This window comes from Aegilops tauschii, chromosome 7 (genome assembly GCF_002575655.3).
Source record: "Aegilops tauschii subsp. strangulata cultivar AL8/78 chromosome 7, Aet v6.0, whole genome shotgun sequence".
Taxonomy (NCBI): domain Eukaryota; kingdom Viridiplantae; phylum Streptophyta; class Magnoliopsida; order Poales; family Poaceae; genus Aegilops; species Aegilops tauschii.
In genome coordinates this window covers 151452066-151476067 of record NC_053041.3, presented here as the reverse complement: position 1 = coordinate 151476067, position 24002 = coordinate 151452066, and the positions used below count along the sequence as shown (strand labels likewise).

Below are 24002 nucleotides of genomic sequence, written 5' to 3'. Positions count from 1 at the left end.
TTAGTTAGATCTATTTATCAAATCTCATACAATTTAATCTATCTTAATGTCGTTGAGGGATTGACAACCCCTTTATGCGTTGGTTTGCAAGTATTTGTTGTTTGTGTGTAGGTGTTGTTTACATAGTTTCTCCTACTAGATTGATAACCTTGGTTTCATAACTGAGGGAAATACTTACCTCTGTTGTGCTGCATCATCCCCTCCTCTTTCGGGAATTACCAACGCAGATTACAAGTAGCATCTAACAACACGACTTCCAGGACAGGATTACCATACCACTCTGGTGTGGAACGTGTCCTGGTCGACCTACGAAGTTCGGTAGTAACTTGATCTGAATTTTCATGATCATCATCATTAGCTTCCTCTCTGGTTGGTGTAGGCATCACGGGAACTACTTTCAGTGATGTGCTACTCTCTAGTTCGAGAGAATGTACAATTAACTCATCAAGTTCTACTTTCCTCCCACTCACATCTTTTGAGAGAAACTCCTTCTTTTGAAAGAACCCATTTTTAGCAACAAAAATCTTGCCCTCGGATCTGTGATAGAAGGTATACCGAATGGTCTCTTTAGGGTATCCTATGAAGACGCATTTCTCCGCTTTGGGTTCGAGCTTATCAGGATGAAGCCTCTTGACATAAACGTCACATCCCCAAACTTTAAGAAACGACAACTTAGGTTTCTTGTCGAACAATAATTCATACGGTGTCGTCTCAATGGATTTAGACGGTGCCCTATTTAAAGTGAATGTGGTTGTCTCTAATGCATAACCCCAAAATGATAGAGTCAAATCGGTAAGAGACATCATAGAACGCACCATATCCAATAAAGTACGGTTATGATGTTCGGACACACCATTACGCTGCGGTGTTCCAGGTGGTGTGAGTTGTGAAACAATTCCACCTTGTCTTAAATGAGTGTCAAACTCGTAACTCAAATATTCACCTCCATGATCAGATCGTAGAAACTTTATTTTCTTGTTACGATGATTCTTCAATTCACTCTGAAATTCCTTGAACTTTTCAAATGTTTTAGACTTGTGTTTCATTAAGTAAATATACCCATATCTACTCAAATCATCTGTGAAGGTAAGAAAATAACGATATCCACCGCATGCTTCAACACTCATCGGACCGCATACATCAGTATGTATTATTTCCAACAAGTCACTAGCCCGCTCCATTGTTCCGGAAAACGGGGTTTTAGTCATCTTGCCCATAAGGCATGGTTCACATGTATCAAATGATTCATAATCAAGTGATTTCAAAAGTCCGTCGGCATGGAGTTTCTTCATGCGCTTTACACCAATATGACCTAAGCAGCAGTGCCACAGGTATGTGGTACTATCACCATTAACTTTGCATCTTTTGGCATCATTATTATGAATATGTGTATCACTACGATCAAGATTTAACAATAATAAACCATTCACAAGGGGTGCATGACCATAAAAGATATTATCCATGTAAAAAAGAACAACCATCATTCTCTGACTTAAATGAATAACCGTCTCACAATAAACAAGATCCAGATATAATGTTCATGCTTAACGCAGGCACCAAATAACAATTATTTAGGTTCATAACTAATCCGTAAGTTAAACATAGAGGGAGCATGCCGACTGCGATCACATCAACCTTGGAACCATTTCTGACGCGCCACGTCACCTCGTCCTTAGCTAGTCTTCGTTTATTCTATAGCTCTTGTTTCGAGTTACAAATATTAGCAACCAAACTTGTATCAAATACCCAGGCGCTACTACGAGCACTAGTAAGGTACACATCAATAACATGTATATCAAATATACCTTTGTTGAAGTTGTCAGCCTTCTTATCTGCCAACTACTTGGGGCAGTTCCGCTTCCAGTGTCCCTTCCCCTTGCAACAGAAGCACTCAGTCTCGGGTCTGGGTCCAGCATTGGGTTTCTTCACGAGAGCGGCAACTGTCTTGCCATTCTTCTTGAAGTTCCCTTTCTTTCCCTTGCCCTTCTTGAAACTGGTGGTCTTATTGACCATCAACACTTGATGCTCCCATCACATTTAACGAAGAGATACTACCTCGAGGGCTATTTCGTTCTTTGGAAGGCGGGACAGTAAAAACCCACATATGGGATCGAAAGCGGCACGCTATGGAGTTGAGCCACTGCAACGTCTCATGTCCCAGAAAAACAAAACCACTTCCTTTTCCCACTCGAAACACGACGACAGTAATTTCCGAGGAGGTCACCGTTATTTTGCTAGGCCCACCCACATCGTGATCAGAGCGCATGCCTTCTCCTTTGACCACTTCCAAAGAACTCTATGGGTGGGCCCGGGGGCTATTGATGGAACATTAGATACCGGGGTATACATAAAAGTTTAAGTTTTGTGCCCTCTCGGAGATAGGTTGGCATGGGAAAATACAAATGAAACACCGAAATGCACTACGGTAAAAAGTTTGGTATAAAAGATACAAAATGCAGGATCTATGAAGAACAAACAGCCGCAGAAGATCCCCGAGGAGGCCCCTGACGCCAGCCATGACGCACTCAGGGGCTGGATCCCCGAGTAGACGGGACACGTGTTGGCCAGAAGGGCTGGTCTTGCAGCGCACTCCACCGACTAGGATGTACTAAGAAATGACAAAAAAGTATGATGTACTTTGTTATTGCTGCATATCCAATATCTATACGCTTGAATTTATTAAGAAAGATCAGATACGACAAAGCCTGAAAATGTATTCTAATTAATCATCTTTAAAAGGACAGTTGGATTCCATCACTGCTCTGCTCCTCGCCCACCCATACATACATTTAGAGTTCACACTTTCTCTTCTATTATGGCATCCAACTCTCATTGGTCCGCCATGAAGGCGAGATTCGAGGTAGAGGACCCAGAGCCAGTCATCACTGGGTTCAACAACACTGACCATAGCTGCGATGGTGTCAATCATGACAAGAACGAGAAGCCTGACGGTTTGGAGCTCCGCCTATGGTGGCCTTGTGAGACTATGCAACAGGTAATGTACTTGTGTGTTTATCTTGTAGTGGATATGCCTATGATGCAGTGTTCATAGAGGAAATGAATGGTCCAAAGGAGTAGGAGGTCAAAACTTGCCATAAATGACACCACTTTGTTTTTTTCATAGGAGGGTATACGAGTCATGGAGGAAGGCAAGCAGGCGACGATGTTAGTAGGGAACAAGGTGAAGGTGCCAGAGAATGGGATGTCCATCCATCAACCAGTGATTGTACCAAGCGCCAGAAAGTATTGGACCGACAGGGAACATATGTAATTAATTTTTCATACGTCCTCATTTATCATCAAATTCCTACAATCACACTAATTTATGAAGAATTGTGTAGGAATTGACTTATGAGATTGGATGATTTTTATCGTTGTACTTCTAAATATAATAATTAAATGCTTTAGTTTCACATTTATGGGAAAGATAATTTTTGAGTCAACTTGTGTTCATCCTTTTATTTGTCCTACAAAGTTCATGTTTAAAAATGCTACTCTCAAATGATTTTATAATCTTTCACTAGATTGTTCAACTTCCCTTTAAAGTTAATGGAATTCGTCTTTTCCTAAAAGGATAGCATGCATCAATACCTTTTCATGCTAAATATAAACATGATATGTCTATTAGACATCAGTATGGTCATGGTAATTATTCAATGCTTACTCATGTACACTAATTTGCTTTCATGTATTAAATTGTAGAATCATATAATCAAATAGTTGTCATTGACATGGTTAGAGTGAGTGCACATGTTTCTATATGAAAATATTTGTATGTTTCACACCTCAAACTATTTCATTTACTAATTTAATTTCTAAGTAAAAAATATTAATGTTTTGTGTCCACACATATCTAAAAACTATGTTTATTAGGTACAAGCTACCTCAACTAATGAATGAATAGTGTGTAGCTCTTTTGATAACCTAACTTATTCATCTCTGACATGGTTATGCAAGGCTCTTTCTCCAAGGATTGGGTGTCTATGGGCGTGGAAAATGGAAGGAAATATCCAAGGACTTTGTCACCACCAAGACTCCTGTGCAAGTTTCAAGTCACGCACAAAAGTACTTCAGGAGGATAAAGAAAGGAGAGCAGGAAAGGCAACGCTACAGCATCAACGACCTAGAGCTCAAAATTGTCAAACCATGGACAATCGGAAATAACTCTAGTGCCTACCGATCTCCCATCTTTGATGATGCTGATAACCATAACCAAAGTTTCGACATGTAAACTCAACATTAAGCCAGGTCCTCAACCTGAATAATATCGCTCAGTTCTAGTTACCATTCTCAAGGACATAGGCTCCAAAAAATAGTATCTTGTTGAACAAAACATGTCTCAGTTACTATATTGGGAGAGTCGACCATATTGTGTGTTACTATTTACTATCTTTATATGAATATTGGAATTAATCTTTATGTGGTATCAATACAAATATGCGTGTTTTTACTATAACACATGTCCACTGTGTTAACTACTTACTACATGCATTGACAATATGTAAATTTTAGGACCACCTAATCGTCTTTAAATGTCACAAGTGGCTTCACAATTTTACATATTTGAAGCATCCGATTATTTTATAGTTTCTTGGTGTTATAGTTTGTTGTTCAATTCACCTTTTTTACACTCCTAGACATCAAGTATACATTTTGGTTTGGTTCTTCATACTCAAAGGATAGAAATCATAGTAAATAGGATGCATTTAATATAGCTACAAGCATCACAAAGGGAGATTTCCCCTCTTGTATTTGTTTCCCTCATCTTCCCCTCCTCTAGAACCTTTCCAGCCTCGTACCCTCTATGGCTTTTCTCCTTGCCCTTTAATGGCAGCTCTAAAGGCCCGAGAGGAGGATGAGGTGGAGGAAGGTCCAGTTTTGTTTTAAGAATACATTGGCACGTATTTTCAACAAACCAATTCCAATCTCCACATTCCTCCTCCTTGTCCTTGCTTTGTCCATGGTGGTTGGGAGAGAAGTCACTCATGAAGTGGAACTTGGTTTGGATTTCTCTTTGCAATACATTGTTCTGTGTTTTCCTTTTCAATAGGTCAATTCCAATCTCCAATTTCATCCTCTCACTTGCTTCATGGTAGTTGAGAGAGAAACCGGTGACTGCATGGGGGTGGATCCACTTCTACAAACCAAAGCATGTCTTATAGGAAAATATCTCCAACACATTAGAAGGTTGTAGTCACACTGGTACAGCGAGGTGCTATACAAACGGTTTTTAACCCCTTTCCGCGACAGTGTTCGGAACCGTCGCCAAGTGAGTGACTGCGATAGGGGGGTCCTTCCCACACGACATAGAAACCGTCGGGGATAGGGAGCCTCGATGCATATACAGTACTCCCTACTCGATTGTGCTCGCATTGCCATCGCAGTCGGTATTCTGTGGTGCTACGTTTATGATGTGCGACCCATCACAAATAGTTCATGATTGTAGAAGTAGACAATCACACACATTTACTTTTCCTCGACTGTGTGCGATTCGATGTAAGAGCGCACACAGTTGTCGCTATAAAACTGTATGCGAAGCTTGAATACATCCCACACGATCATCCGTCGTACCCGTGTTGGATGATCAACCTATCGCACGCGTTCTTCTATGACCAAATGTTTGCGATGCGGACAACATCACAAACAATCCATAATTGCGAAGCGTGTGTGATAAGGTGACTATCGCAAACATTTAATAAGAAAGAACTGTGTGCGATGCTGTTGTTAAGCGCACATGTTTTTTCTTGGTTGATCATGTGTGCAGTAGAGATTGATCGCACACGTAGTGGATCCTAGAAACGTGTCTGATCTCCACATCTATCGCATACATTTCGTTTTTCCAAACCGTGTGCAGTGTAATCCCTAATTAATCCCTAATTTAAAAATCACATGTTTTGAATTTGAAAGTAGGCAATCACTTATTTCATATCCAACCATGTATATTACAAATATAGGTTCAACCATGAATGCATAATTCGATGCACAAGTACATATACTGAAGAACTACAGAAGCACCAAGTAAAGAATGATGAACCACAGTTGTACTAAAGACTGTAAAGAGAGAGGCGAAAGACATTCTGGTCGCTTGAGAAGGTGAAGCGGAATGCCCATATTGTGCCCTCTTCCATGCGTAATGCGCGCACGACTCTAGGCCAACCCCTTGTGATGGATGCATGTCCATCCTTCACTGTCTTCATTAGTACTTCTCGATGCTCATTGGTCTGGATGAAATACTTTAACCTTCATTGCATGTCCACCAATCATGTACTTTGCGAGGTAATCTTGAGTGGACTGCTTCGGGAACCACTGCGAACGAAAAAGATTCAGACATTGTTGTCTAACAACTCATTATGGGCAGTAAAAAGAGAAGGTTGCGGAGTTTCTAGTTACCATACTACAACTCACTTTTGTGTTGGATAGAGCATAAACAAATAATTTGCTTGCCACCATTCATATCTTTTTGCTAATAATCATTATCAGTTTCCTCACTTGATGCTTGTTCCTGAATATCTCATTGCCCCATACGCAAAAAGGGTTGATGCGTGGATCCTTGCCAAGGGCATATGTACCTACAAGCAACAAGTCAATATTAGAAGCTAACAAGTGTCCAGGTCTGGATCAATATGCACTACATTATGGTACGACGGGGGGAGTACAAGCCGAGGGATGAAACTAACCTTGGCGGAAAATGGTGGCCACTCCCGTTGTTGTCCTACATAAGTAGTGGAAAGGCATGATAAGTACATCAACCTTAACATCAAACAAATATAGCAAACGTAAACAACATCATCTCCAAATGATAGCTTGAATGTGTTAGTTTCAGCATGCTGTTAAAGCAGATATAAAATGGAAGGCAATGTTACGACAATAGGCTTAATAGCCATCAAATATTGCAATTCAAACTGGTATTGCTGAAAATGAATAGAACGTAGGTAATGCTTAAACATCACACTGGATAAATGTGTAAAACTGAAATAAAGGGCATGTGTTAACTACACCAGGCATAGCTGGAACCAAATATATCCGTCCAAGCTGGTATTGATGCAGTCGAGCGGCACAGTACCGACTTGCACATAATGAACATCACATTGTGAATGACTGAAATAAACACGGCATAAATGATCAGTATAACAACCAAATATAGCCATTGAAAACTCGACAGGGTCTCACTGCAACCAACCTAACAAGCAAATACATATAAACAGGGCAGATGCTTGAAAACTGGACAAATGCTCACTGCAACCAACCTAACAAGCAAATATAGATAAACAAGGCATCTGCTTGAAAACTGGACAAATGCTCACTGCAACTAACCTAAGAACCAAATACAGATAAACAAGGCATCTGCTTGATAACTGGAAAAATGCTCACTCCAACCAACCTAAGAACCAAATACATATAAACAAGGCATCTGCTCGATAACTGGAAAAATACTCACTACAACCAACCTAACAACCAAATACAGATAAACAAGGCATCTACTCACTATAAACAACCAAATATAGCCATTCGTGAAACTGAAGTGGACAATTCATACTTAAACATCACATAGCCCTATTGAACAATACATTTTTTGCATAACTGAAATAATTAAACACGACACAGTTAAAGCACCGCACGGCAAATGCTACTACAACAAAGAGTACGGGTTGGCAAGCTAGAAAAGGTAAGATTTTCTGATAGGATGTTGCCTCACATGTCATGTATGGGATCCTTCCAGTTGGAAGAGCACAGACCCATGGTGCGCTCTATGATGTCATAGATGGGTTGTTTCACCTTAGAAGAAGCTTTGTGGGTGCCCTCCTCATGGTCGTGGTTGTGGTCGATGAGATCTGACTTGGCAATTGAGGATCCCAAGCCGCCGTCGTAGAACGTGTCCTTCAGAAATGACAAAATGGGCTCGATAGCGTACAAGGATCACAAATCCTTGACCGCTTGGCGGAGGAGATCGGCGGTAGGGTCGTTGAAGAGATCGACGGCGGTTGAACCAAAGGGGTTGGGGATGGACAACTTAACCTGTGCCATCGCCATTGGATACAGATCCTATGGGGGTCGGGGCGTTACGATAGATGATGCAGCCCCTCGAACCCATCCCATAGGAGGATCTCTCCGACTCCCCTCAAATCTCAACACACCACGGTCAATAAAAGTTGCTTGGTGGTACCATAGGCCATGGATAGAAAGTTTGAGTAGATTAGGGCCCTAAGGTGAAATTATAACGCCATTACATCAATTCTTTGTATAGCAAGCTAGACGGTAGTACAAGCTTTTATTTCTGTTGTTGGGTAGTTTGTTCGTGAAACAAATCTAATGTACTAAATGTAAAAGAGGGAAGGGATGGACATAGCCTGCATTTGTGCCGTTGTTCGGGTCATTCTCCTTCGTTGGTTATTGCTTTGGGACTCCTAGCTTCATGCCAATTGGACCATGAGGGGTCCGCCGAGGGCTCCTGAGTGGTAGCAGCTAGGCTACCACGCCTTTTCTTCTTGAATTTCTCAGAGGTGGCCTCTGTGCACTCTTCTTTGTCTTTTGGGACGTCGGCTTCTGCCTGTTCAAGGTGGGCGACCTCTGCTTCGTGTGTGTTTTTTGCATCACTGGAGACCGTGGTGGCCCCGTTTGGGCCGGGCATTTTAAGCTACATGTAGGCATAGCATGGTATTGCCATGAATTTGATGAATGCCGGCCTCCCTAGGAGGGCGTGATATCCCCCTTTGAATGGGACTACCTCAAAACATAATTTCTCAACCCGGAAGTTGTCCTCCTTTCCGAATATGACCTCCAGAGTAATTTGGCCCAGTGGTTCTGCATTCTTCCCACGGACAATGTCGTGGAAGTGTGTGGGTGAAGGTCGGAGACCTGTTATGGGGAGGCCCATTTCCTGCACTGTTGTTGCGTACATGATGTTGAGGCTGGAGCCACTGTCCATGAGTACTTTGGACAACTGGCAGCCCCCAATTATAGGGTCGACCATGAGCGCATTCCTCCCTGGGTTGGGAATGTGATAACCCACAAGTATAGGGGATGGTAATAGTTTTCGAGGGTAGAGTATTCAACCCAAATCTATTGATTCGACACAAGGGGAGCCAACGAATATTCACAAGTATTAGCAGTTGAGTTGTCAATTCAACCACACCTGAAAGACTTAATATCTACAGCAAGGTGATCAGTAGCAGAGTAGTATGGTAGTTTGATAATAACGGTAGCAGTAGTAGTAGAAACAGTAGCAATTTTGTAGTGATTGTAATAGCAACAACGACGAAAGTAACTTAGCAAGATGAATATATGAAAAGCGTAGGCATTGGATCAGCGATGGATAATTGCGTTGGATGGTATTCATCCATGTAGCAGTTATAACCTAGAGCGACACAGAACTAGCTCCAATTCATCAATGTAATGTAGGCATGTATTCCATATATAGTCATACGTGCTTATGGAAAAGAACTTGCATGACATCTTTTGTCCTACCCTCCCGTGGCAGCGGGGTCCATAAGGAAACTAAGGGATATTAAGGCCTCCTTTTAATAGAGAACAAGAACAAAGCATCAGCACTTAGTGAATACATGAACTCCTCAAACTACGGTAATCACCGGAAAGAATCCCAATTATTGTCACCTTGGGGTATGCGGATCATAAAACGTAATAGGTGCATATAACTTGCAAGATAGGATTAAGAACACACATATATTCATGAAAACATAATAGGTTCAGATCTGAAATCATGGCACTCGGGTCCTAGTGACAAGCATTAAGCATAGCAAAGTCATAGCAACATCAATCTTAGAACATAGTGGATACTGGGGATCAAGCCCTAACAAAACTAACTCAATTACATGATAAATCTCATCCAACCCATCACCGTCCAGCAAGCCTACGAAGTAATTACTCACTCTCGGCGATGAGCATCATGAAATTGGTGATTGGAGGAAGGTTGATGATGTCGACGGCGTCGATTTCCACCCTCCGGAGCCCCAAACGGACTCTAGATCAGCCCTCCCGATGAAGAACAGGAGGTGGCGGTGGCTCCGTATCGTAAAATGTGATGAATCCTTCTCCCTGATTTTTTTTCTTGGCGAATAGGAATATATGGAGTCAAAGTTACGGTTGCCGGATGTCCAGGGGGGCCACAAGCCTGGGAGGCACACCCCCTGAGCTTGTGGCTCCTGGGTGGCCCCCCTCTGGTATATTTTTCCGCCAGTATTTTTTATATATTCCACAGAAATTCTCCATAAATTTTCATGTCAATCTGAGAACTTTGATTTCTGCACAAAAACAACACCATGGCAATTCTGCTAAAAACAGCGTCAATCCGGGTTAGTTTCATTCAAACCATGCAAATTAGAGTCCAAAACAAGAGCAAAAGTGTTTGGAAAAGTAGATACGATGGAGATGTATCAACTCCCCCAAGCTTAACTCATTGCTTGTCCTCAAGCAATTCAGTTGACAAACAGAAAGTGACAAAGAAAAACTTTTACAAACTTTGTTTGATCTTGTTGTTGCAAATATGTCTAACCAATGTTCAGGCTTTCAGCAAAGATTATGAATTAACCATATTCAAAATAACACTTAGGTATCACATTTACTCACATCAATAGCATAACTAACTAGTGAGCAATAATAATATATCTCGGATGACAACACGTTTTTCAAAATAATCATGATATAATATGACATAATGATATCTCGCTAGCCCTTTCTGAGACCGCAAAATATAAATGCAGAGCACCTCTGAAGTTCAAGCACTGACTAGACATTATAATTCATGGTAAAAGAGATCTAGTCAAACTCATACTCAATATCAACTAAACACAAAGCATATAAATGACAATGGTGCTCTCCAGCTGGTGCTTTAATGCGAAGATGATGACTCAACAATAAAAGTAAACAAATAAGCCCTTCATAGAGGGAAGCAGGGATTTGCAGAAGTGCCAGAGCTCGAAGCTTTTAAAATAGAAATGAATATAATTTTGAGAGGTATGCTTTCATTGTCAACGTAGCGACCGGGTGTTTTCAACATCTTCCATGATAGACACATTATAGGCGGTTCCAAATAGAAAGGTAAAATTTTACTCCCCCTCCACCAACAAACACAAGCCATGGCTAGCCAAATCCTCGGGTACCCTCCATACCAACAACAATCCGGAGGAGTTTTATTTCATTATTATATTTTGATTTTTAACCATAGGACTGGGCATCCCAATTACCAACCACTTTCTCGTGAATGACAAGCGAATAAACACTCATCGTGAGAATAACCCACCTAGCATGGAAGATGATGACCGTCCCCTGTCCCTTCATGAGCGGTTCGGGCATACAAAACAAATTATTATTTGAAGATTTTGAGTTTGGCACATGCAAATTTACTTGGAACGACAGGTAAATACCGCATATAGGTAGGTATGGTGGACTCATGCAGAATAACTTTGGGTTTAAGGAAGTGGATGCGCAAGCAGTATTCCCGCTTAGTACAAGTGAAGGCTAGCAAATAGATTGAGGAGCGACCAACTAGAGAGCGACAATGATCATAAACATGCATTGAGATTAATCAACATTGAATACAAGCATGAGCAGGATATAAAACACCATGAACATAAATATCATGGAGGCTTTGTTGATTTTGATTCAACTATATGCGTGAACATGTGCCAAGTCAAGCCACTTGAATCATTCAGAGGAGGATACCATCCTATCATACTACATCATAACCATTTTAAATGCATGTTAACACACAAAATAAACCATTATCCACTCCTAGCTATTAACCATTATCCGGAGAAGAAGGGGCAGCCGACATGCTTACCACAGCGAAGGAGGAGCACACCTACGCCCACGCTTGCCGCAGGTCAGTGGAGGCATTCCTCCTCGGCGTCAACTACTAAGCCACTGCCTCCCTATCTATTAGATCTAAGTTTATCTATGTATGAACCCCGGTGTGTTGTGATGAACTTTGTAGCGCCATGAACTATGTATGATGTATGTTTTTAAATTTGCAGTTTGCGATAGCAGATCTGTTATGCCAGGACGCATCAATTCCCGCAAAATCGTTTTACGGTTCGTTTTAGAAGGAACCGTAAAACGATTTTGCTGGACGAGAATATAGCGCCTAGAATTGCGAGAGGGCACCCCCTGCACCCATGGGCATATGCACCCACTTTTCAAAAAATGCATTTTAAGCACGTTTTAAAGCGTCAAAAAATTCAAAAAAAAATTATCACACATACATGTTCACAAATGTGTGGGCACAAAGTTTTATGGAAAAATGTCTTTTTGTTTTGTCTCCAAAAAAAGACAAATTTCAGTGCTTCTAAATAGTGCTCCACAACACAATTTTTTGTCTTTTTTGCACAGGTCACAAAAAAGTTATTTTTTAGTGAAACTTTATGCACGCACATAGAACATGGAGACATGCCCGTGCAACTTTTTGTAGATTTTTTTAGCATTTAGAAATGTGTTTTTCAAAGTGGTTTCATATGTATCCGGGTTTATCCATGCACTTCCCCTAGAGTTGCTCCAATACCAGACACAAGTGGACTATCAATTATACAAGTGGTTCTCGAATAGCTTTACACGGATGCAAAATGCATTCACTGATTTTTCTTGGCTAAAGCTGGCCCTCCCAACTATCCTAAAAATGTAGCCCTACGTTCTCGTATGATATGTTACAAGCAGCCACACCTCCCTACCTATGGCCAAAACCGAAGGGACCTACTACATCTCCTACAAAAATATATGGTTGTAAGCCAGGGAAGTACTCCAGAACACGGGCACAAAAGAATGGCCGATGTCAGAAAAAAAATGTGGCCTGTCAATTGTGATCAGAAACCATCAGCGAGAAGCTCTCTGGCTCCTCTTTCATGGATGTTCTCAAACTTGCCGTTAGATGCCAGTAAGCAGTAGCCATCAGAACATAGAAGATCGCTCACCCTTACTCGTTGCAACAGTTTCCTCGCTTTGTTTTCTGGAATTTGTCCCAGAGGCACATCATCTGCCTTGGCTCCTGGTAGTGGGCAACCACATACCCATCCTCACAGCCTTCCACCAAGATCCTTCCGTCGTTCTGGTACGTGACATCGAAGCCTTCCTTCTTCATCTCATTGATCCATATTCCCATCGCCACGTCCTCCAGCTTGAACATCTGCAAGTCAAAATCCCCGGTTAATATTCCGCACCACAGTAGGGACAAACAGCTGGAGAGCATGGTGTTTTCTCTTAAGCTGCCTCGTTTCAGACTGAAGCAACTGAAGAGAATTCATTATCTCTGCTGGAAAAGAGTGTACCCTTTTACAAATTTTAGAAGGGCGCATACCTTTAGCTCCCCCTTTTTGTGTTTCCTGTAAACTTCTTTTGCTATATCCTGAGATACAATGTACCCTGGTCCATGTGCCCATGGGGGATAACTCTCTTCAGGCCATTCCTACATAAAGGCAGGTAACAGCGGAAACATTTGCTAAGCATCTGCTACATGATAAATGATAATGCACAATATACATGGCCGTCCAAAACACAGTAGTGGTGAAGTTTCCATCATTGGTTTGAACAGAAACTAAATTTCCATCGCGCAGATAAAGACTTTCCCTGTGCTAAAAACACGCTTGCATAATTGTGCAATAGAAAAAAAAATGTTACCTCTGAAGTTATGTACCACTTGCTATACGGATCTCGGTGAGGCTGAGAATCAGAATTGACGCGACCATACAGCAGTCCATGGCTGATATTTACTTGATGTAGGGACGAAAGTATCTCATCTACACGAACAAAAGCATCATCGTCGGTTTTCATAACATACTTGGCTGAAAGCACATTTGTCTGCATGAGAAAAGTGATGTCAGAAAATGCAGGCTGCAGGCAGAATTCCCAGGGTTCCACTGTACTCCTAAATAAAAATCTACCCGCAAAGAAATTAAATAAATTCTCCCAAAAAAGTAGATACATACCCCATATATGCAAATGGCAATGGTCTTCCAAAGAATCAAGCTGTAATAATCAACAAATGGCATCAATTGGATGTCTCCATATGTACGTGCTTCGTTCCAGAGCTCCTCGTTCACCACCTCATTTTTATGCTTTTATCAAAGAAGGCAAAGGTACATGAGTATTGACCATGAAGTGAAGAGCGGTAATTCTAGTATACAACAGAACACAAGAAGAGTTTTGACAAAATTTCAAAGATAGTTTCTTGTGATGAGGGATGAGGGCTAAGCAAGTACACAGTGAACGCAAATGCAATCAACAGAGGAGAAAGATCTTCAATAAGGTGGTCACTGCACAGGCACGATACCCCCCCACCCCAACCCACGCACAAAGTGAGGACTAAGCATGTTTGTTTGTGAGGAAAAACATGAATGGAGCCTTGTGGTATGCTGCTATCCATATGCAGCTCTACACCTATTATTTGACAAATGTACACATATTGCATATATGTAGGTATAACTACTATATGGTATACAAATTACTGTAAAGATATAATATCATGTGCCTTTCATCCTTACCAGGCCAACAAAGAACCGAACTGCGACTTTTCCTGAGCGGACAGCATCGTACTGCATCCACGTTCTTCGAACCGCCATTCTGCGTTTAAAATTATTTGCTGTAGAGAATATCCCAATAAAAAGATCAATGGATTTATCCGTAGGGACAGGTGGAGCCTTCAATATTTCCAAGTCAGTGACATGCTCAAAGTCCTCTGTTGTAGGCAAGCCACTTGCTAGCACAGACAGCAATTTAATATCTCCTTCAATCCTTACTTCACCAACAAACCCAGGCTCCAAATCCTGGTAAAAACGTGGTAGATTAGTAATAAGAACATACTTTGAAACAAGGACATAAAATAGTTCGATAATGAGAGTATGGAACAATAACTTTCACAGACCATCGTAAGACGCAACAACAAAATTGTTACCCTGGCAAAATCAGTTTGCCTGGACACTGTTACAAAATGCAATAGCAAAACGAATTTCTTATACACAACTCACCTCTCGAAATGCAAAGGAAGTGACATGTTTCCCATCTACAGTCATATGGATCCCCTCTGCTCCAACACGAAGAATTGCTATAGCAAGATATCCTTGTTTGAAGGGATAATGTTTTTTAGGTTCTGCAGTTGTTTTCCTTGTAGGTTGCATGCTTGAAAAATTAGAATGTGACTTTGAGGCCAAGATCTGTTTGTGGGCTTTGCCTACCATGCTGCTACATTTTTCCAAATCGTCCACTGAAAAACAACAAAAAACAAAACTATATGTCAAGCCTGCCATCAAAAGAAAATACATATTGTTTACCAAGTCTTAATAAGGGTACAAATAAGAAGTGTGCAAAAAAATAGACAGACAGTGATATCAGATAATACAATACCTCAAGACAATACATATTTATGGTGGTACATACAGGGGCAAGTAACTATCTCCAACAAGGTGGATAAAATTTGCTGATTACAGAACCAGATTCTGGAAGGAATAACACACATGCAATGCCAATACCATGCCATGGGTATTCACCATGTCCTATAAAATAATGTAAGATGTGGACCAGAGAAAGAATGAATACCTTTTGCACTGTCCTTAGCATCCGAATCAGAAGATGGGCAACGGTCTTCAGAACCCCAATCATCAGCTATAGTCCATGTATTTTGGACAATTACAGGATCTTCTGTAAGTTTATCACCAAGAAGACGGACATTGTAATGAAGCACAATTGGAGGGTCTGGTTCACCAGGGACTGCAGCTCCAGTCAAGTCTATCTTAAAATTACCCAGAAGACCACCAGGAGTACCAATAATAGTTATCGAAGAGCCCTGAATAAGCCCACAAGGAATTCTTAAGACAAATCTATCACCTACCCTAGTAACATTCATTCTTCGAATGGAATATGGGCATTGCTTCTCTTTGTCCTTATGCTGTGTGCTACCATTGAATGAGACAACTGAGTCATCATATTCAAGGGCTGCATTTAGCTTCCTCCATGCAACTCCAGCTTCCTTGATTGCATCCAATCCATCTGGTAGGATGTGGGCATTATTTACAAGGTCCCTCAGATGATTCCAAGAATGCAGTGTCTGTATTTCTCTATCAGAGAGATTTCTTGTTATGGAAAGGTTGGAAGCTAACAATTCAGTTGATATTACTTGAGAGGAGTTCTGTGGATTCTGAAGTGCAGGTGGGTTTGGAACATCTAACCAGTGTAGCTGTGCCGTGCTATTTTGTTGGAAGACATACTGAAGAGATCTTTCAGCAAGCGGGCTATCCAATATCACATATCTTAGCATCAAGATTAGGAGCAAACATAGTATGACAGAACCACCGTGCCATTTCTTCATTACTCAAAACTTATATGACAAGTTGGTATGAGGGTCACGTTCACTGTATTTTCAGCCTAAAATATCACGCATCCATAGAATCTCAATTCAGAACTAACCCATCCAAGTCAGCCAGTCAAGTCAATCCCTGCTGAACTGCCACCGTTGTTCAGTGCTCATCAACGCCTTGATGGTCACACAAACGCCCCAGAGGTATGACGAAAGCTTTATTATAACCGCATCAGCACACAGAAGTGTATCAGCGGAACTGTGTCCTGCTAAGGCGAAGAAGCAGTATAAGAAAAATGGACTTCATCCAGTAAAAGAAGAATTAATGTGGTACAGTACTTAACAACCGCACTGAGATGTGAATTGCATCAAAGGCGCCCACGTAACACAGCTACAGAGTGGTTGGAGGATGTGCACATCCGTGTTGCAAATACTATGGCATCCCTCCGTCCGGAAATACTTGTCATCAAAATGGATAAAAAGGATGTATCTAGACGTATTAGATACAAGTATTTGTAAGCGGGGTTTCAGAATCGATCTGACAAGACAAACTAGCATCATCCACTTGTAAAATACTTTCTTCTTCCACAATGACATGGATACATCCGTTGTAAAATACTTTCTTCTTCCACAATGACATGGATACATCCGTTTGAGCGACAACTAATTCCGGACCAAGGAAATATAGCATTTTAAAATGGCTACAGTAGACATTTGCCTTCATGTCACGGTGCCGCCAACCGAGACTAGGACATCCCCTCGCCATGACATGATTACGAACTCGAATTTAAATAGCCCGTATCTGAAATTAATAGCTCCCAGCTGATCTAACCAAATTATTCGCTTTGAAAAGGGGGGCAATTAAGTGCCAACCGGCAGCAGAAAACGGCTTCAAAACGAGGCTGCCAAACCATTTTTACCGAGGAAAATCAGGGGAGACAACAAATTTTATTTAGGAAAACGCGAAAAAGGAACTGCGTCAAACACTAGCTAGTTCCAATTACTGGTTAGAAAATAGTTTGAAGTAGTAGACGCGTCACATAAATTAAGGGCCAATCAAGAAGCCCGCTAGTGAGATCACGAAAAGCCGAAAGAAATTGCAGCAGCCAAAAAAATAATCCGACTGCGTATTTAGGAAAAGCTACCGCACGAAATAGGCAACGCGAATCTCGCGACAGCCCCCACTAGCACCCACCGACAGTTCCCTTTCGACGGCGAAGAGAGAGAGAGATACTCACCGCCGGATACCCTCCAGCAGAGCAATGCGCAGATCACCGGGACGGCGACGAATCTGGGGGCGGGAGATCAGGCGCAGGAGGAGCGACACTCCACCGCCGCCGCGCTGGCACCACCCGAGCGCTCCCCGCCCGTCTCACAATGCGACCGGGAATCCACGAGGGGCAGCCGCAATGCGAGGGCCGCTCGGCAGGGGGCTGCCGCCGCCTCGGCTCGGGCCGCCCGTCTGGCCTCTGCCGCCGCTGGAGCGAGCGAGGTAGCTCCACACACCGCAAGCGAGCGAGCGCAAGGTGGCGGGAGAGGGAGCGACGGGGAGGGAGGGGGTGGGGGCTCGGCTTCAGCGAGCGGGCTTTGGAGCTTTGGAGTTGGAGGTTGGAGAGGGGTGAGGGGTCTGTCTGTCTGTAGGGACGAAGCGGAGCGAAGGAAAGGGAAGGATGCCGATGCCTGCTGAGGCTTCGAGTCCACGCGACGAGCTGACCGACCGAGCGAATAGACGCCGTGCAGGGAGGGGAGGGGAGGGTGGCTCTCCTTGATTTTTTTTTCTCGAGCGTGGCGGAGAAAGAGTCGCGGTCGTGGGTGGTGGGTGGCCAGGTGGGGCTCGATTCGATGGACTGCAGCGCCAGCGGGGGAGACGCAGACGAGATCTCACTGACCTATAAACGAAATCAAATCACAGAATGAATTATCCGTGAAACTATTTCACGCGGCTGACCTTTTTGTGTGACACCCGACACGAAGGCGCCACACTACACTGTGCAACGCCTTACAGATAGGCGCTACACGGCCAGCGTCGCATCCGTGTAATCAGAAAATTACTAAGTCAGTGTGCAGCGCCTGAGAGCTAGGCGCCACACTATACAGTGTAGCGCCTAGCTCCTAGGCGTTGCACTAGTGCAGCGCCTAGCTCCCAGGCGTTGCACTAGTGCAGCGCCTGAGAACTAGGCGCCACGGGTCAGCCGCGTGAAATAGTTTCACGGACAGTTCATTCTGTGATTTGATTTCGTCTATTGGTCAAATTTGTCAAATTTGCCGAGACCTGACGAGATCTCACTGCTCGAGGTCTCTCGAGGAGGAGACCTCAGCGCCGCGCCGGGGGAGCCGCGCGGGGATCGGAATGGATCCTACTCGTTTCGTGCCGCGCGGGTGCTCTGCTTGCACGCTTGGCTTGGCCTTGGCTCGGGGTTTTGGACGGTTTGGACGAGCAGAGCGGAGACAAATTCAAAACGAGGGCGCCACCTTTTTTACGAGGTAATAGCATCCAGGTACCCTAACTTGCACAGATGTGATGATTTAGTCCCAAACTTGCAAAACTTGACTCCATCATACCCCAACTTGCACCTCATGTGATGATTTAGTCCCAGGCCAATCATAGCTCGACAATTGGCAGCCAGGTGGCTGGACCGGTCAGCGCATGCACTTTTGCACAAAACCCCCTGTCGTTTCTTTTAATCAACCCACTGCTCGCCGACTGGTTGCTCGAGTCGTCTGGCAGCGCGTCCCTCTCCGCGGTCGAGCACCCCAAGCTGAAGAACTTCCTGCGCCAAGTCGGGCTCCCGGAGATATCGCGAGCCGACCTCGCCGGCGCGCGCCTGGACGCGCGCTTCGCCGAGGCCCGTGCCGACGCCACCGCGCGCTTCTGAGTGCAGTGCTGAGTGTTGAGTGCTGACTACTCTACTATGGCAGCAGAGAAAGGTGAGGTGTGACGATTTCTCCAAGTGCAACTTTGACCATGACCATCGGTTTCTATTATCATATACTCCATATACAGCACACTGCTTGAGAAAAGGCACTGCTGCTATTATAGAGTATACAACATTTCACGCTTAATCTAGTGGGGTCAAATCCTTGATATCAATATGGGCAAAATATTCCAACATTCATGTTTAAGCTTAAGATTGTCTGGCTTGACTCTCCAACAAGTATGTTACTCTACAATGAGAGACTGCTGATGAGCCAACCATATAGTATATGTATGTGTACCAAAGAGGTGTAGGGGCAAATGATCATCCAATTGTACTAGTATAAATGGCACTAACTAGTAGAGTATTATTTGCACAATAGCTAACAGACACACTCCCCCACTGCTCATCTTGCCACTTGCTGATTCTGAATTCGATTTCTAAATAGTTCATTCAGGATCCAGCAGCAGAACCAGCAGGGTATGACAAGGGATGAGCCATTTATTAATTAACCACACTTGACAAGCAAATTAAGACTGACCGGGTGCAGCATATCTCCATCTCTCATGCCCCTACCCCCTACCCAACCAAAACAAGAGGAGGGGAGCAAGAACTAGCAACATGGGGGGCACAAGCAAAAAAAGAATCTAGCAATTCCTAGAGAGATCAAATTCTAAGGGATGCTAACATCAAATGCACAAAGAGGCCAAGGAAATTAAGCAGCAGCAGCAAGGAAGGAAGGAATGGAACGGAGGGATGCTACACTGAGGAGGAGGAGGGATCCACATTGCCAGTCTCGGTTAGCATGTCATCGTCTCCTTCTGTGAGCAGCTCACGTCCTTGTCGTCGTCGTTTGAGAAATCCCTCCTCTCCAGCTTCGAGTTCGCCGCGATGAACACCAGCCGGTGCGCCCGGCCAATGCTGCCCGCGGAGCTCCCCGGCGCGGTGAGCCACCGCGTCATCGACGGCGTGCATTTGAACCCCTTGGCGGTTGCATGGAGGAAGATGAGCCTGACGGCCACTTTGCCAAGTGACTTGAACTCACTGAGGCATGTCTCCCACACCAGCCGGCTGCTCTGCTTGTTGGCTATCTTCATCTTCCCCGTTGATGGGTCTGGCTGCCGGACCTGCACCGCCTGCGCGTACAATGGGTCGAGCCCTTCCGACCGCCATTTCATCAGCTCCATCAGCACGAGGTGCGCCTCCTCCGACGAAACCAGCCTCGTGATCAGCCTGTCCACGTCCTTCTCCTGCTCTGGTGTCAAGTAGTTGAACGGTGGAAGGTACCTCCTGCCGCCGTCCTTGATCAGATACAATGGGTCCAGTATGAATGCCGCTGACCACGCCGGGTGGTAGTTCTTCCTGAACCTCCTCTCGACCACATTCATGGCAGTGGCCGCTTCTACGCTGAATTTCCGGCACCAGCCTCTGACCTTGCCACGCAGGTCCTCCCAGAGCGGCGGGCATTGCCCGACCAGGGGCCTCTCGGTCTCCATCTCCTTCACCAAGTCCATGATCATCTTCACGACCGAATGCGTCGCCTCGACCTCGGTCCAGAATGCCACATTCTGCACCATGGCCGCGATCTCCCTCGCGGAAGGGTCATCGATGCAGACCACCTTGTAGGACTCCTCGAGCACGGCGAGCTGGAGCGGCCGCGCCGAGGTCAGGATGCTCTCGAGCATCACGAACGCGGCGGCAAATTCCCCGCCATTATACGGCGGAGCGGCAATGGGGAGGAGGAAGGCGTGCCCGTGCTCCTGGACTTGGTGCTTATGCAGCAGCGCACGCACGGAGGGCGTGGTGTTGAAGTAGCCGGCGATCTTGGCGCAATTTGACGCAGCGTTGTTGAAGAGTGGGAGCTCCCGCGCCATGTCGCTTACCAAGCGGGACAGGCCATGGACTTGGCAGGTAAGGTTCACCATCCAATGGTGCTTGGTCTCGAGATCACGCAGAGTCTTGGAGCCGAAGCGGTCGGCGATGACGCCGGCGCAATGCCGAATGTCGCCGGAGGAGGCGGAGACGGACGATGCCGCGTCCAGGAACAACTCCTGGGCGTAGTCAGGGGACGCCGACGCCGGCGCGGGCATGGGCACGACGCGGTGGAACACGGACGTGTCGTTGGGGAGGTTGACGGAGAGGGTGATCACCTGCTCGCGCAGGCCGTCGGCCACGAGCTGGAAGAACCGCGCCTCGCGGAAGCGCGCGGTGGCGTTGGCACGGGCCTCGGCGAAGCGCGTGTCCAGGCGCGCGCCGGCGAGGTCGGCTCGCGATATCTCCGGGAGCCCGACCTGGCGCAGGAAGTTCTTCAGCTTGGGGTGCTCGACGGCGGAGAGGGACGCGCTGCCGGACGACTCGAGGAACCAGTCGGCGAGCAGCGGGTTGATTAAAAGAAACGGCAGGGGGTTTTGTGCAAAAGTGCGTGCGCTGACCGGTCCAGCCACCTGGCTGCCAATTGTCGAGCTGTGATTGGCCTGGGACTAAATCATCACATGAGGTGCAAGTTGGGGTATGATGGAGTCAAGTTTTACAAATTTGAAACTAAATCATCATATTCTGTGCAAGTTAGGGTACCTAGGTGCTATTATTTTTTTTCGTTTGGATGGACTATACTAGTACTACTACGGGGCAGGCACGTTCGTTCCCGGGACTGGAGGAGAGGGGCGCTAGAGACCTGCAAAAGCAACCAAATCGGGTCTTTACGATGAGAACAAAGCTGATGCCGGTCCAAACCCGCTACTGCTACGCGCCATACGGGACGCTTTACTTCAAACAAACCCAGTCATTTTCTTGGGTGGGGCCCACTGTACTCCTGCAGACGCACATGTACGGTGCTGGTTAGTTGGTTGCGAGACCGCGATGTCCTCCGTACGATGTCGCGGATTTGGACAATCGACTCCACATCTTGACCATCGTTCAAAATTGACTTGTCGCTGGGCAAACAAGCGGCAGTCACAATAGTTTTCTACAGGCACCGGTGGACGACTGGACGGCACAATGGACTATAGGGAAGTCAGGGTGCATTTGGCATTGAGATAGCTTATGATGATCCGGTTCCTTCGATCTATACGCTTTGTCAATCTTTTTCCGGCTAGCTAACTAACTATTTTCATGAGAAAGATGTGCATGCCCGGCGTCGTGTTGACCCGGGTAACAAATGTACAGCACATAGGAATACCGTGTATGTGAACCCGTTCCATCCTATGAGAAATGATGTGCATGCGCGTCCCTTTCCCGCTTACCAAACGGACGAGAAAATGAAACCTCGGTCGCGGTTCCCGGTGGGAGAGGGCGTCGTGTGGAAACCTCGTCTTTCCTGGGTCGGCTCGGCTGGTCCATCGGAGGGAGCTCCCAAGTCCCGAGCAAAGCCACGCGTGCTCTTTTGCTTTGCCTCCTTCTGCCCTTTTTCTTTCTGCAAAGTTATCTAGTAGTAAAACAGACGCCGTCAGAAGAGGAAATATTCAAACTTCAAGCTCTCCATACACGACGCACACACCCACCGCCACATGCATGATACTACTACGAAACCATTGGACATGACCGTTGGTTTTGATTTGAGCCCATCAAAATTGCGCACTCGGCAAATTATTTGGAAAGAAAAAGGAAAACACTGGGCCTCGCATTGTCTGAACCCCATGAGCATCGGATGTTCCAGCAAAGGTCATCATTGGCCGATTAGGTGTGTGTGAATAATCTTTTCCGTGCCGGTGAAATTCTGGTTCGCGTTAGGTGCACCAATCTGCGCATGTCGTGAAGTCTCTTCTTTTCTTTCGGTGTGGGCGGGGGAATGCGTGCGTACCAGCTTCATATGCTGACACCTCTTAAAACATCTGCATCAGCTGCCGTTTTCCCTGAAGAATTAAACTTGAATCTATGGGGCCTCGTCTCCACCGGCCTGGTCTAGCTCACCAGCAACCAACTAATCTGATGTTTATAGCGCATCTTGTATTTCCACGCAATGGATTAGAAGCACCAATCTCTATTGGGTGACATAATCTATACAAGAAACAATGTACTATCCTCTTTCTAGAAGTATGGAATACCTCCTTTTCCACAGAGTGCGTGGACCGTCAGAACTGACTTCTGCAGTCGCTTTGATATTGCGTAACTGAGACGACCGTTTTTACATGTAGACAAGTGTACAAGTTGCACCAGAAGTCAGCCCAACAGACTTGAATATGAGCCACGTCTTCTTTTTAAACAAGACAGTCTACGCTATTTTCACGTATATTAAAAACATATTTACAATCTACAAAAAAAAAGAGACTATACGATTCCCGTTCTGGGTAGTATGAAGCAATATTATTGATCAGTGGCTCACAAAAAATTATCAACACTTAGAACATCTCCAACAGCAGACCAAACAACGCAGCTGTGACCAAAAGATTGTTTCCACCTTGAACTACGCCCTTCGACGCCGCCAGTCTCATCCGCCCCGAACCCTGCCAAGCTCCCCATGCCGCCGCCCGGTCCCGTCGATGCCAGCGCTTCCCCAACCGTCACTGCCGCCACTACACCCCAAGATGATCACTCTCGGTACGTGGGCGAGTTCCCACTGTCAGAATTGGCCGTCGTGTCGGATCCCTTGGCCTTCGGCCTCCTTCCCGTCACCATCCCCCACCAATTGGCATCCCTCTCGTCCCCGTTGAACTCAATTGGCCAGAAGTGAGCCAATCGCACCCAACATGTTCGGCGAGATGCTGCAAAGGAAATTATATTTTTGTATTCATTTTTATTGAATGTGATATTGCTGGGAATGTAGTGAATATAACAGCTAAGATACATAATTTTAC

At 44.9% G+C, this 24002-nt stretch overlaps 1 protein-coding gene, 1 long non-coding RNA gene and 1 pseudogene across 2 annotated transcripts; 1 reads left to right on the top strand and 2 right to left on the bottom strand.

Annotated features, from left to right (window-relative positions):
- Positions 1-2765: 2765 nt before the first annotated feature.
- On the top strand, positions 2766-4456 carry LOC109750257 (uncharacterized). The gene is made up of 3 exons (XR_012188782.1): positions 2766-2995; positions 3125-3267; positions 3958-4456. It is a non-coding gene; the product is annotated as an uncharacterized lncRNA (long non-coding RNA).
- Positions 4457-12502: 8046 nt separating this feature from the next.
- Positions 12503-18030, bottom strand: LOC109750253 (beta-1,3-galactosyltransferase GALT1). Its single transcript, XM_020309212.4, has 8 exons — positions 17533-18030; positions 15538-16560; positions 14970-15205; positions 14487-14768; positions 13932-14060; positions 13624-13803; positions 13304-13411; positions 12503-13132 (listed from the first exon to the last, which is right to left on the bottom strand). Exons 2-8 carry the CDS (start codon positions 16304-16306, stop codon positions 12923-12925), a joined length of 1914 nt encoding a protein of 637 aa, XP_020164801.1. The 5' UTR covers positions 16307-16560; positions 17533-18030; the 3' UTR covers positions 12503-12922.
- A 1460-nt stretch (positions 18031-19490) lies between these two features.
- LOC109750251 (uncharacterized) lies at positions 19491-23667 on the bottom strand (annotated as a pseudogene).
- Between the last annotated feature and the right edge of the window lie 335 nt (positions 23668-24002).

Excerpts from the sequence above, each read along its gene's own strand:
- LOC109750253 (XM_020309212.4), bottom strand. The coding sequence starts at position 16,306 with ATGAAGAAATGGCACGGTGGTTCTGTCATACTATGTTTGCTCCTAATC. Across the intron at positions 14,769-14,969 it reads CTTCCTTTGCATTTCGAGAG|GATTTGGAGCCTGGGTTTGT; the intron begins GTGAGTTGTGTA and ends CGTTTTTACCAG. Across the intron at positions 14,061-14,486 it reads TTCGGTTCTTTGTTGGCCTG|CATAAAAATGAGGTGGTGAA; the intron begins GTAAGGATGAAA and ends CTTTGATAAAAG.